This window comes from Apteryx mantelli, chromosome 6 (assembly GCF_036417845.1).
Source record: "Apteryx mantelli isolate bAptMan1 chromosome 6, bAptMan1.hap1, whole genome shotgun sequence".
Lineage (NCBI taxonomy): Eukaryota > Metazoa > Chordata > Aves > Apterygiformes > Apterygidae > Apteryx > Apteryx mantelli.
Genome location: NC_089983.1, coordinates 13,134,485 through 13,149,054, shown reverse-complemented (window position 1 = coordinate 13,149,054; position 14,570 = coordinate 13,134,485). Strand labels below are relative to the sequence as shown.

General features: G+C 41.5%; 1 protein-coding gene across 9 annotated transcripts in view; it reads right to left on the bottom strand.

Annotated features, from left to right (window-relative positions):
• Nucleotides 1-14,570, bottom strand: part of PARD3B (par-3 family cell polarity regulator beta) — a 440,403-nt gene that overhangs the window by 157,310 nt on the left and 268,523 nt on the right. For 5 of the 9 annotated variants that reach the window (XM_067298774.1, XM_067298775.1, XM_067298768.1 and 2 more), the window contains one exon: nt 5,296-5,370. The exons of the other annotated variants lie outside the window; for them this stretch is intronic. In XM_067298774.1, coding sequence (XP_067154875.1) covers nt 5,296-5,370 — 75 coding nt within the window. The remainder of the gene's footprint in view (nt 1-5,295; nt 5,371-14,570) is intronic. 9 annotated transcript variants of the gene reach the window in all.

Genomic DNA, 14,570 nt, shown 5'->3' with positions numbered 1-14,570 from the left:
ATAGTCCTTTGTTTCTGCAGCACAGTAATTTATTTATGATTTTTCAACACTGTTAAGCTATGGTTCATTCCCTGATACATCCACTTTATGCTCCTGTGCCTCTTCCAGGATGCTTCTATGCCTCAGATGCTTTCTATTTTAAATCAGAAGAAAACAGATGTTTTGACGCAATATTAATTTTCTCAGTTTTCATGTTCAGATTGAACCTGAATTGTTAAGGTAAGTACAGTATTTCAGATGAACGTTGCAAGCATCAGCCCATGTTGGAGTCGATGTCAAGTTCTTTCCTCATCTTTTAAAGAAGACATTAGCGGTTCATCTCTTTTGAGCAGTAATACAGAAGAGCTGAGCACAGAGTTTCCTGATGTTCACTTAAACTGCTTTTGCAATTTGTTTAATGATAGAATGGTCCCTTCTTACTTGCACACTGTTCATAGAATAGGTTAATTTTTCCATGAAATTGAGCATTTTAATAAAAAAGCTTAAACCTGTTTTAGCACAGAAACCTTCTGATTGGGAGTTGGTATTTTGTGACGGCATTTAAACATAGTCTTGTTGCTGACTATGTAACTCTTTAGGATCTGTGCTCTTATCTCCTAGAAGATGACTTAAATGATATTTCTGTGTGCTGAAGCACATTACAAACATACTACTCTTCTAGTTCCTTCAGTTTGATCCAAAACAGCTACCTTGAGTAATAATTAATATTGATATTTCCTTATACCATATGCCTGTTGCATTTCAATCACTAGATTTGCTTACTCTGATTAAGTAACTAAACTGGTTATCTTGAACTACAGGCAATTGATTTATATGAAGGTACTAAGAAATTCTATTTGAAGTTTAAAAACAATTCCCTACCAAAGATAACAAACACATGAAAGCTCAAATTGCAAAAGCGTATTTCAGTATTAGTGCTTCTAGTATTGTTGGCCTTTTCATTGTTTATTGATTCTATTTACTCAAGCGTTCATTCCCAGGTTCCATTTTCTAAAAATCACTAACAAAATGGGCACTCTTTCCTGCTAATGCAAATTACAGAGCAGTGAGGACTCTTCATATACTGTAAGTGTAACTCATCATCAAACTGGGAAGGGAATTGATGCCTCTGCTTCTTTACCTATAAAAATTTTCTTACAAATGTGTGAGCTCCCATCTTTCAGTTTGGATCATAAGACATTTGCTCTAACAAGAGAGAAGATAAAAGAAAGTAGGTGGAGCTCTTATGTCAAAACACAGTGCTCTGAAAGGAGTCCCAGTTGGAGACACATTTATTGCTGCTAAGGTTTGAAGAACGTGGAAATAAGCAGGACCACCTTCAAGATAAGTAACTGCTCGAAACAAGTAAGAGCAGAGTTAGCTCCACATTTGGTCATTTTACTGTTTCTTTTACTCTAGGGGAGTACGGGAAGATTCCTGCTCCTCCAGCTGAAGTAAGGTACTACGCATACAAAAGGGTGTTGGAGCCTAGCCAAAACCCTGCTATAAAAGGAAAGAGGGTTTTGCTGATCTGGTGCTAGGAAGCTGTGGTTTTTCTCCTCAGACAGAAGTCAAGCAAACATGTTATTTTGGATATGCACTTGATCACTCCAAGCCATGCCTCTTATCACTAAAAATCAATCATTACCTACATGTAATCCCTGGGTTCCTTAGGTGTCCTGCGGGGCGAAGGAGCAGTACAAAAGGCAGTGGTATGTGTCTATGATTATCTCAACCGTGCTGAGAGGTGAGTGCTCAGGTCAATTTTAAAAGATGACTTGTGGGATCCTCCATGAGGGGAAGGAGAAAGGGAGAAAAGGAAAGAAACTAGGCAAGCAGATACTCCAAAGGGATCACATTTTGTAAAATATTAAGTACTTGTCCTCTGAAAATGACATGCTTTAAGGTTTCAGCGTCAGACAATCTTGTGCCCTATACCTCATGACCCCCAGGTTATTTACATTAGCTATGATACTTAACCATTTTATATTTATGTTATATTATTTATGTTTTATTATTGTTCCAAACCCCAGAGTTTAGCCAAACTATTAGCTGTTTAAAGTCAAAGTGATTCTTTAAACCAGATGTGGCTAATAGACTGCAGCAGGATCTTTCTACATAGTTTGCTATATTAATAAAGACACATTCTTATTTGTTTACACATAGAGTAATACTGTAGTTACTACATACAAAATAAAATGCATAATTTATTTGCATTTTCCTTTCTCATTTTCTGAAGAGGCTCATGAAATTTTAATGGAAGTGGTTAAAGGAACAGACTATGTATTAAAATTATATACAAAAAATGACCTTAAAGAGTATTATTAACATTGCAAAGTAAAGCACTCAGGCTTGGAGAATGCCACAGCAGAGGTGTCCATCGTTAACTTGTCTCCTTCTACGCATGCACTATAACAAACTTCAATTATATGACCCAAATACTTGATCACCTACAATTTTATCCACAGAACTCTAGCTTCTTTCTTCCAGGGAAGAGCTACAAATACTTTCTTCCAAACGTACAGCAATTGATCACCTTTCTTATTCAATGCACACGTTTTAACATCTGCTCTGATGACAGCATTAAACATTTCTTCAAGTATTTTTCTCTGAAACACCTGATGCAGTACTAAAGTTCTTCATAAGCACCAATGAATTTATCTTTATAACATTATTTCAAGACTAACAAGTACTATCTGTGTCTTGGAAGGAATGGAAACAGAAAGATGAAGATCAGTTCAGCTTCTCATTTCAAGGTCCGATTCCTCTGCCTCCACTCCCTCTCCTGAACACTTAACATCGTGCACATCGGGGTGCAAAGCTCTGTCACCGCTGCCCGCACTTGCACGTTTGTGGCTACATTGGGCACTGCTGCAAACAAACCAGCACATGTGCAGGCCAGGCGCTGCCGAGGCAAAGGACGCGCTACCTCTTAACACTTTGCTTTAAGGAACTCCCCCCCATCACACAGCAATTCCGAGATGCAGCTGGAGCTAGAGGGTAGTTCAAGTAGCATTTAATGGCTAGAAATCAAACTGTTTCTTTTCCTGAAACCCTCCACATCATTCTCAGCACGTCCTCGAACCAGGATATACCAACCACGTACACATCTTTCACCTTCAACAACAAATGAGGTGAGGGCTGAGTCTTACAGACAACAGCCTTCTTTATGACCCTCAAGCAGAGCCGTCCTGTGCACTGAAAGCGAGTCTTTTGGGAAGAATTAGGTTTTCATTACATAGTCCCACACCATCAGCATTCACAAAATGAGGCTGAGCTAAGTCTTCATAGACAACCTTAAAGCTAGTGCTTTCTACCCAAGACACCTCAAATCCTTATTTTAATACAGTTTGTACATATAGCTTCCTAGGTTAAAAAAAAAAAAAAAAAAAAGGCAGAGAAAATTTTTTCACCACATCACTGCCTGCCATCCTTTTCTTTTACTTTCCCTAAAATAGCCAGTTTTAGTTTCTAGTGTTTAGGTTTCTGATGCCAGGGCCCTAGCCGAGCACAACCTGCTCTCCCCCATCCCAGACTTGGCACCCTCTCCGCACTGCACCTTCCCACCCAGCCACATGCTCTTTCCCTCTCTGCTCCCACCTCAACACCCTTTTCCAGCCCTCCCCCCACTAGCTATCTCTTTCCAGCCTCCAGCTATACGTTCTCCCCTTTCCCTCTCCTAAATAAAAACAAGCATCACAGAGTTATTTTAGGAGAAAGTAAAACAACCTTTGTCAAACAAGCAAACAAAAATCGAGCCTCAAATGACACTTGAACAGAAAGTTTTAGTTCAAATGGCTCCAGTTTCACAGAATCTGTAATGGGAAGTGTCATGCATGACAGTTAACAGGTGATAACACGGTGACTACTGCACACTGCAGCATTATACACACACACACACACACACACACACACACAAAAGAAAAAGCAAGCCAGCAGAGCAAAGGTTTTTCCTGAGACTTAATCATTTACCCACATTTCCTACAGGATAGTAGAAAAAAGAATGACTGGAAGAAACAATTTTCCCTAGGATCCTTCTTTTTTGAGGTATTTGCTCTTTTAGTATAAACTGATATTGTGAGTTATTCTTTGTAGCTATTTTGTGATGTACATTTCAGTAATAAGCAGTGAATTACTCATGCAACAGCTGACAACATTTAGTCCTGCACATAATGTTCATTCTTTTTAGTACCTGTAAAATTAGAGGTAGTTATTTTCTGGAAAAGAATTAAACTCTAGAAGCGTCAAACAATTTTGTTTTCAGAATTAAGCACCTGAGCAGATTATAAAGCAATAAAAAAGAGGCACCTGAATAACCACATTATATTGGATTTCTCTTTTATAATGTATCTGTTTGTCAACAGCAGTATTACAACTGGCAAACTAAAAAAACAAACAAACAAAACCCACTTCATTGAACACAGAAATTTATGCCAACTGCAGACAATACATCAAAAATTGTAACTGCACAAAAATCCCAAACAAATCAATGCCAGTTACTCCAGCCTGTGCCCCCTGCACCGCTCCCGCAGTAGAGAGGCTTGAGAACTGCCATCGCAAGTTAACTGGGTTTGCTTGGGGCCTCTGTGAGAGTAATCACCCTTCAGGGGCCACTGCAAGCTCCTGGTGCCGAGTTCGTGCCCCCATTTGCCTGGTTCGGGCCACAGTACCAAAAGGGAACTGATCCCTACTTAAGCTTCCAGCAGGGCAGAGGACTCATTTTGGATAAGCAGGTAGGATCCAGCTGGATCAAGCCCCGAGTAACTGGGTCTGATCTCCCAGCTACTCTGCTTGAAGCAGAAGGTTGGACTGGAGCCTGCTGAGGGCCCTTCCTTCCAGCCGGAGTTATTCCATGATGCTGTGACACTTGTTGATGGCACCAAGGATGGAGTCAGTGGTAACATAGACAACGATGGGAATATAAATGGATGACATAAATGAAACTGATGATCACAGAAGTGAAGTAAGAACAATTTAATAACAAGGTCACTCACTTGGGACTAAAAAAGAAATTCCTGATGTAGCTGCGAGCTGCTGAGTGAGAGGACACCTGGCACCCTCAGCTGCAGCTACCTTCAAAATCCTGTTTATTGACATGGCAACACGACAGGACTTCAAAATAAAAAAGGAGGGAGAAGAATCCTTAAAAGTGGAGAATTATAAAATACTTCCCTGTCTATATTCAAGCTTCAGAACGTAAGGAAACTGGTGAGTACCTGGTATTACAAAATGAAAAACAACAACAACAGCTAATTCTTTTGGGTGAGGCCATGTCATTTTTAACTTCTAGGTGGCTATTAAAAAAAAAAAAAATACCTGGCACACTCAGCTGTAGCAGGCAAGGTAACTCCAGAAGAGAGGGGCCAACACCCTGCACACAATTCTGACCATCTGCATTCAGGAAAGATGAATTCAAAGTGAAACATGTACAAGGAAGAATTACTAAAAGACAAATTTAACAAGCAAAATGAAGGCTAATGAGAAATTTCATCTATCAGGACATCAGGGAGACAAAGGGGTAAACACCAGAGGAACTGCTATGTTTTGAAAAGACAGCACAGTGCCATTGCTTGAAGTAGGAGGAAACAAACTGCTGATAGTTGACGATAGCTCAAGGAAGTGGTTTCTACTCTCACATGAAATGCTTTCCATTTGGGCTGCCACTGATATGTACAGAAAAACCTCTCCCACTCTGCTCTTATGTCAGAAAAAAAGCATTCCAGTAGGGCACTTGATTAGGAATGATATTCTGGGTACTTTTGGAGGGCTGTGTAGGTAAATGCTAAGTAGTATTGCTGTATTGAAAGACCCACTAAAAATAATGCTCTTTCATGAGACATACAAATAACAATGTAATTCTTTTCTTCAAAGTTAATTTCTGAACCACATTGCTGTGCACAGCTTTTATTACACAACGATGTGTATTAATAAATAGCACCAGCAACCCATTTTATATAATAAAACCTTATTTCAAATGTTGCGAAAGGTAAACACTATACAAGATATTATTCCAGAAGTGAACTGGACTAGAAATATCAATTACTGGTAGCTACCTTCAAAATCCTGCTTATTGACAAGACAACATGACAGGACTTCAAAATAAAAAAGGAAGGAGAAGAATCCTAAAAAGTGGAGAATTATAAAATACTTCCCTGTCTACATTCAAGCTTCACAACATAAGGCAACTGGTGAGTATCTGGTACTACAAAATAAAAAAAACAACAACAGCTAATTCTTTTGGGTGAGGCCATGTCATTTTTAACTTCCAGGTGGCTATTAAAAAAAATTCTGTTCCCTTTCCTTCTTCAGTCAGTAGCTCAGTTAGTTCATTTTTTTTTTTTTCCCTATGTCTCATACTCCAAATGGTAAGTTAGAGGGGCAGATGCATTATCTGGGAAGTTTTCCAAATTCATTAACTCCTTGGCACCAGTGCCTTCAGGATGTCCACTGCCAGCACTGAATGTCATGCCCAGCAAAAACCCAGCTCCTGGAGGGGAAGGATTAATGAAATGAGGCACTCAGCAGTGGCTGTTGGCCTCTTTGGTCACCACAAGCAGCTAAAAACCACAGTAGCTGCCAACACTGACCATGGCCAACTTGTCAGTACCTAATACTCTGAAGGTCTTTCCTGAACATCTGCAGACCATTCACCACAAACAGGGCTTGAAAAGCATGCAGATACTGCTCGGAGGAACACAAATCCATAGGCAGGATGGCTACGACACCAGCTCTAAGGGCACAGAGCAGCGAACACGGTGCCCAGCGTGCGAGACCCATGCCAGTGGCCCCTCCTCGGGCCCAGAAGATGCAGGCTGAAGCGACTCTTGCTGCGTTGCGCAGCAGATTCGGCCTGTCTGCCCCCAGCTAAGCGGGCTGATGCCTGAAGAGCCTGAGGGCCCCGGAAAGGCAGGAGACCACTGGCTGTTTTCAGCTGTCATCTGAGGGACAGGGGGAGCTCCATGAGGAAACAAGTTTCAGTACCAGTCACGCAGGCACTCTCATGCGCCATCTGTTCAGGCACTGTCACCGGCGAGGCTCTCTGATTTCAAGATAAACAGCAAGAGGTCCCCAGGATTTTAAACATTAAACTTTGTTTGCTGACTGCTGTGCCTTACTTTAAATCTCCACAGTTTCAATAAAAAGCACACCAAATTCACATAGGCTTGACATTCCTCAGACTTCAGGCCTATCATTTCCTATTCTTTGAATAGGGCTAATGCCAGCTTTCTTGCTGGTTAACATTTTGTCATTTCCAATGACTTGAAATTTAGTACCAATTCGTATCCTTGCTCTGAGCGTAATGTTCCAAGAACAAGAGACTCCAAGATCTCCAGTCCTAATAACCACCTCTGCAGAAGGGCAATGCCTATTACCTTGGCTGGGACACCGACCTAATGCAGTTATACTGCTTCTACTTTCAGAGATACCTCTTTATTTCTGCATGATTTAACACTGCTCATATAGGCACATCCACCATATTTGAAAGTTCTCCTGAACTTGTGTCAGAAAAAACCTGGAAAGTGAGGAGCAGAAAGCTCCAACTAAAAGCAGAAACTTTCAGCAAAGACATGAAATGTGGCAGGTTGGGAACAGAGGCAGATAGTCACAAGAAAAAGCATCACCAGTTCTCAGCAAGAAAATGCATGCCCCAAACATCCTACAATTGATTATTTGTGCCAACACTGCACCATTTGCTGGAGAATTTCAGCCCGCAGCAGATAAGGCCTCGGCAGGCACGTCTCCCCTTCAGCCCACTGCAGGCTAATACACACAGTGTATTTACCACAATTCAATTCAAACAGTAGCAGGCCATCTGGGAAATGAATGCTTTCATTACAGCTATTAGAAGTCTGCACTTTTATTTAATGTTATACTCCCAAAGATTCTGGGTTTTTTTTTTATACTCTCTTGAGTTGCTTCACTGTTTTTTGCACAGAGAGGTATTCAGTAATGTTGACCAGCATGAGAAACAGTGAATTATGAAGTGTGAACATTAAAACACACCCACGAACTTCAGTTAATATAGTAATACATCTTGAATCACTTAAGGAAATTAAAGAGAAAAAAAAAGGTAGAACAAACATGGGCGTATGAGTATCTTGGCTGGAAAAATTCTTGTGTGGTGGAATTTTTTTTTCCTGCGGTCACTTTTCCCACCTCTGTATTATAAGGCAGCTATAAGGTTGGATAGCATCTGAGCATAAAATTCCACAGGTCATGTTAAACAAAGCTGCTGCCCCTTTGCTCCTGGAGTGAGGAGCACACAAGGAGGGAAAAGGCTGCTGGCTTTGCAATCCCTGGATGCCACCAATCCACACTGGGTAATGTGTAATTCCCCTATTGCTGAGACTTGATGGAAAGGGAGTAAATCTTTCACCTCCATTGTTCATTTTTGAAGACTGAAGTTTGGCTATCTGCCACACCAGGCCTTCTCCAAGAAAAGACCATCATTACTGCCATGTGGACTTCCCTTTCCAGGTTTATCCACTTGTAAGAAGAGAGGCATTTCTGGCACCCAGAATCACTCTCCAGCATCTTGCTCTAACAAACCAAATCTCGCAGCCTTGGCAGATATTCCCCTCGCTGGGCACTCAGAAGAGAGCTGTATATGGGTCCTGTCTGCAGGAACTCCTCTGTTTCCCTTCATGCAGGGCATGCTCAGATATCTGTTTCTTTGGCATATTTTCAGGGCACAAGCTTCCTTCACGGAGAAGCCAAAGCTGCCCAGAGCTTTTGAGTATTGTGTACCTGCACTTTGTCCTTAAAATGTGAATATGAAAGGGCTTTCACTGCTGAAACTAGGTTTTATTACGCCCAGGTTACTTTTGTAGTACAGAAAATTTGCATTTGCTGGGTGAGACAGTGAAATTAAAGCTTTGAAAACTAACTTTCCCCTTAACCCATATCTTTGCATGGTCTTTTGTTCTCAAGTCCAGCAACTTTCTGTGGTCACCTGGACTGAAATAAACCCTACCAAAGGTGCGTGGCTGTGATTTTATATTACGGCAACTACAGACCTTTGGATTTCCAATCGTGCCATGATTATTCTGCATTCAGCACTGCTGTAGATCCTAAACCACACACAAAGGCATTAGGAGAAACATGTTTCTCCTGCAAGTTTGCTGTTAAGGCCAGATTCTTGCAATTCAAGGATGAGACAACAGTGATGCTCCTCTTCAGTTTGTAGAGGCTTATTGCCTTTTTCTTTTTTTACTCCCTGTTCCTGCCACCAGGAAAGTAATTTTACTCATGACAAATCAAATACCAGTCTTTCTAAAAATCAGTGCAAGTTTCTCATTAGAATTTAAATAAGGATATGGCATCACACGGCAGATCGGTTGACCTAGTGGCCAGCTGTCTCTGAAGAGCACAGGCCCCATGCCCATCCACTCGTGGAGCTTGTCTTACTCCAGCAGAGTGTTTCAGCATGAAAAGCCCAGCGCTGTTCACTTCCCATCTCCCCCAGTGCTAGTTTTTGGCTGGTTTAGCTCTTTCAACCATCTCACTCGCCAAGCCCTGGGACTTGCACGAAGGAAGGGATGGGAACCCAGCAGCTGAGGGTAGGAGGTGACTAGGACTGCATCTTTCGGTGGCAGCAGGCTTTTAGCTCAACAACATAACATCAAACTGCCCCCTCAAGCATGGGATTTTATCAACAGCTGACTTTCTCAGGGCCTAACATAAAAGGGGTCACAATGATCATCATCACACAGCTAATAAAGCCTTCAAAACCAAAAAAAAGCTGTCAAAAGCAGAGTTACAGCTGGTGAGTTATTGGGGGCATAAAATGATCCCTTTCTGAGAGTAAAGGTGACAGCTTGTTTTCCACAGAGGACAACCACCTACCCAGGTTACCCGAAAGCGCTGCTCATCAGGCACACAGGCCTGGCTGGCAGGGGCGCCCACAGGGATGGGCGGCCTGGCACTCAGGAAGGCTTTGAACAACAAAGTGCGCTTCACTTAAATCCAACGATACAGCAAATTCAGTTAATTCAGATTGCTTGCTTGAAGCACAGGAGCTGATAAGTGTCCAGCCTTCCTCTTCCTGAGTCAGTGAAAAAATCCAACTCCTCATGCAGAAGTACATACAATTTGATAGAAGAAAAAGAGATATTGCTGTATCAGTCCCATTTTTAATAGTCTTTTTAAAAATAATCAATACCTGGAATGTCCAAGTTTGAGCTTCTCTGGCTATATCAGAAAATATTAGAACTTGACAAGCATTCTAATTTTGTTTTCATCTCATTTCAATACACTTTCCTATCTCTGACAGGATAAAATACATCAAGTTCCAACAGACAAATGAAAGATTTTTCCAATCAAACATTTCCAATTTATATTTAGCACTCTAAGTACTAGATCAAATTAAAAGAGCATATTTCTCAATACTGCTTTTTAAGAGTCAGCTCATGAAAGCAGGAGGCCCAGGATTTATTCCAGGGAACTTCCAATGCTAGAGAATCCTGCAGCCCTGCAGGTCATTACAGTGCTGTCCTGTCCCAAGGCCTGATCACAGCGCAGTTTTGGTTGTTGTACAACTTGGCAGCGCTAAACAAACACCCCCTTCCTGCCCCTGCCCCAGCTCTAACCAGGGTGGATGGTTAGAGCAGGAACAACCCATAACACAGAAACCATTACACAAGTACTTAAAAAATGAAGTGCACTAAGGAAAGGGTAGTAAATCCATACTGGCATAGGGTACTAAGTAAATGAATGTACCATCCTAGATTCATTAGGCTGTGTTCGAAGAAAGAAAATAAAAAAAGTAGGCAGAGATTCGATGAAAGCTATGCATTTTAACTGCTGGAAGAGAAATCCTTATAGCCCACAACTATGTAACAGATTCAGTGTAACATCTTTGACACCAGACCTTACCAATCATAAGCATAGAAGAAAACATTAACTACATCAGTGACATACAGGAAAAATGTCAAGGAAACTTATTTTTTGGTTTCCTGGGTGCATGTGTCAATACAGAGTCTCAGATAATAACAATTTCTTTGGAACTATATGGTCAAAGAAACACTTCGGTTGGAAAAGCATAATCAAAGTATAATAGAGTTAAATAAATAAAGATCACCCCAGAAGAGAAGTCCAAAAGGTAGTAATACAAGAATGAAAATCTAAACTATTCCCAGCAATAAATTGTCGGGCATAACTCCATAGTTTCAAGACTCAAAACTTCGAGAGACCTGGCATATGGGTAACACTGTGGACCCCACCATCATATAAAGATGCTTGCATTAGCTTTTATGCGAGTCAAACAGCACAGAGCTCCACACTGGTTGATTTAAGGGAAAATTACCTTGCACAGTTTCCCATGTTGCCGCAGTGTGCTTGTCTCCACTACTCAGACTAACGTATTGAGAGGTAGGTTGGTATTTCTGTGCTGTACTGCAGCCTGCAAAGTAGGCAACTCCTCATTCTCACTTGCAAGACTGACTGACACGGCCAGGTATTATATTATCAAAGAGAAATAAAATGAACTAAAAATCAACCTTTTCCTCCTCTCTCAAACGCAAAGACGAGTGTCAGATTCTATATGCCACACACTTCCAGCTAGACAGAGGCAAGGCCCTTGTTTGGACAGGCACTTCACATTCCTACGCCAGGCAGCTCAGCAGTTTACATGAGTCTTTTTGACTGTGGTGGGGATGGGTCTAGTTACTACTGAAATCTGCATGAACCCATCCAGTGCCCCCTTTGAAAAGCTCAGCTTTAATGACATTACACCAATGAGAAGGTTTGTTTAATAAAATTATGCGAGCTGCCATGAGGAGAGGAGAACGCCACTTCTCTATGCACCTCTGATAAAACTGTGTTACCTGGAGATCAAAAGTGTAACAGAAGCCAAACTTGCTACAATTGGCACTGGTCTCATTCTGTCCAAACAGCCCTAGCAGCATCCACCGTATAGGCCTTCTTTAGTCCCTGCTTTCTCTTGTCCCCACCAGTAACCCCAACAAAATCCTAGATTAAAAGAAAGCCTTTTGTGTAACATCGGCTTGCATAGACCACTGGATTTTGCTGCTGTACTCCTAGGCCTACAAACTTTGCAGGACCCAGTTCAAAAAGAAAAGTTCTCCATTTTTTTTGCCTGCCCTTCAGTCTAAGCCAGAAATCAAATTGCAGCATTAAGCTTAGCCTAGCAGTTATTTACAGTTTTACCAGAAGAGTCTCTAACACTGCATTCTGCCCGCACTAGATCCCATCCTGTTCCAGCAAAAACTCAGTTCTTAAAATCATAGATTATGTTTTTATTTGTAAACTTAGCAGCAGCCAGGCATCACTGAGGTTACTGGACTGCAATCATCTATGCTACAAAAGCGTTAAAACAGCCTGTGGCTCCCGCTCCCACCAACACTTCCTCAAAACAGTTCAGGAGTTGGAATGTGCCAGGCACAGCCTCCAGAGGCAACCTGCAGCCGTCCTGCAACAAGCATTCAGAGCACAGATGGGGATCATCCTCTGCCACTCAACTTCAAAGTCAAGAGGGATGTTTAGTTTACTTGTATAGGCACAATCTTAGTGTCCCATGAACTTATTTCATCTACAAAGATAACCATGGCTTTAGCAATAGGCAGGGGAAGGCAAGGATGAAGCTTGGTCCATTGCCCTTTCCATACCCCATCCCAGCGGGACACATGCAACCCTGCAAAAAGCCTAACTTCTCAACCTGGCAGGATTTGGCTATAAACCTACATTTTCAAGTCTTCTTTCCTTGAACACTAATCCTACCCACAGGCTTACCCATAACCAGTTAACCACGCTGTCACGAGAAATAACAATAAGGGGCACAACTAGTCCAGAATCATCCCTTAAACTACCCCTGCAGGCCCTTCCCTGACCAGAGCCTGTCCCTAACTCTAGCCATATAGCATTACTTCAAAGCAGCTAAGTACTCAACTTGGTAACAGAGCTACCCTTATTTCATTCAATCTTGCCAGTGCCTACCCATAACCCAGCCCCATGCTCCTCATAGCAGCCAGCAAGAAAATAAGATCTTCAGCTCATGTTCTCTCAAAACCATCTCCAAACATAACCCCAGCCAAAAGCATAGTCTAGTGACATTAAAATAAAAATAGGAAAGCTTTTTTGCCCATTTTGCTAATTAATATGTCAGAGCTCATAAAGAAAAACTCATCAGTTTTTCTCCAGCACTGCATCATCTGAAAGAGCTGTGTCAGCAGAGACCTCAGCAGACAGTCAATACATATTAAAAGCGTTCTAAGCAGTAAATCAGAAGAAAAAGAAAGAATTTAAGGGAAAAAAATAAAAATAGCTGCAAAGAATTCAGTACTAGATTTCAATAGCCGATATAAATCAGGTTACAGCTGATGTAAAATAGTCTTCCCTTCCCTGTGAAGGATATCCTCCTAGCTCTCCTATAATTGGTTTTCTAAAAAGCTAAGAGTTCGTGAAAAATTGAGCTAATGTTCCCTGATTTTCAATGCCTGCAAATTTTCAGGCCCCTTCTCTGCTCTGAGATAGAGGCACCACTTGTCTAGTTCTTAATTCTCATCTGTGGAACTGAGTTTGGAGAATGCCAACACTGCATGGCTAAGCACAAAGGGAGCTTGTGGGCAGAAAATACTCCTCGGAGCTCCTGCAGCAAGGGAGGCTGCCATACAGACACGCTTTCTGCACTCTGGCTTTTTCCAGAGAGGGCCGAGCAGGCCACACCAACACAGTATTACAGGGCTTTTGCCAATGGTACTGCAGAGAACATCTGCGACACTAAGGACACAGATGAGCTCTGCACGAGTCCACATCCTCTAAAAGGACAGGCCACCGACGAGAATCAGAATGTACAGATGCATTTCTCCTGCGTTTCTGTGAGGGTGAAATACAGAAACATTTCTCTGGCCATCTTCCAGTAGGACATGCTTACAGTTCAGGGTGTGTCCAAGCATGTTTCTAAAAACCAAACCTATTTTTTAAAGGGAAAAAATGGAACTTTTGTTTGTGGGTGCAATATATAAGAAGACAAAGATGGGGCTACAGCTACAGATCCTTCTCATGCATTGGTCTTCAGAAGAACTGTGATAAAACTTTTCCTGGTTTCTTTTCTTTGAAATGAACACATGCCACCACTCCTGCTGCTGCTCAGTAACATGCAGATATGCTAGGGATACAATAGCTATGCCTAAAGCTGAGCCTAAATGCTAAAAGAGCCACTGCCCCAGAAGGAACAGAAAAGATATTTCCCTAGAGAGAATTACTCAACTGTGTATTCCGTAGAACAAGTCATGTTGAAGGAGAGAAGGGATAATTGCATTGATTGTCAGTAGGTGATAATTAATTCTGTAGAGAAATATGTTTAATTTCCTGAAGTCTAGAATAGGGTGGAAACTCTTCTTTCTGTAATGAGAAAATAACAGTGTTTTGCTCCCTGCAGAAGAGGCTGCAATGTCTCCCTTAACACATTCTTATAAAAGGTATTGATAGGAGAAGGCAGCACAATGGAAAATGTTAAAACAAGAGTTCTCTGATGTGACAGAATGTCAGCAGGATAGGGATATGATAAATAATTCCCAAAAGTATATAGTAAAAAGGGACCAGAGAAAGAGAACTTCACATTCTTGAACAAA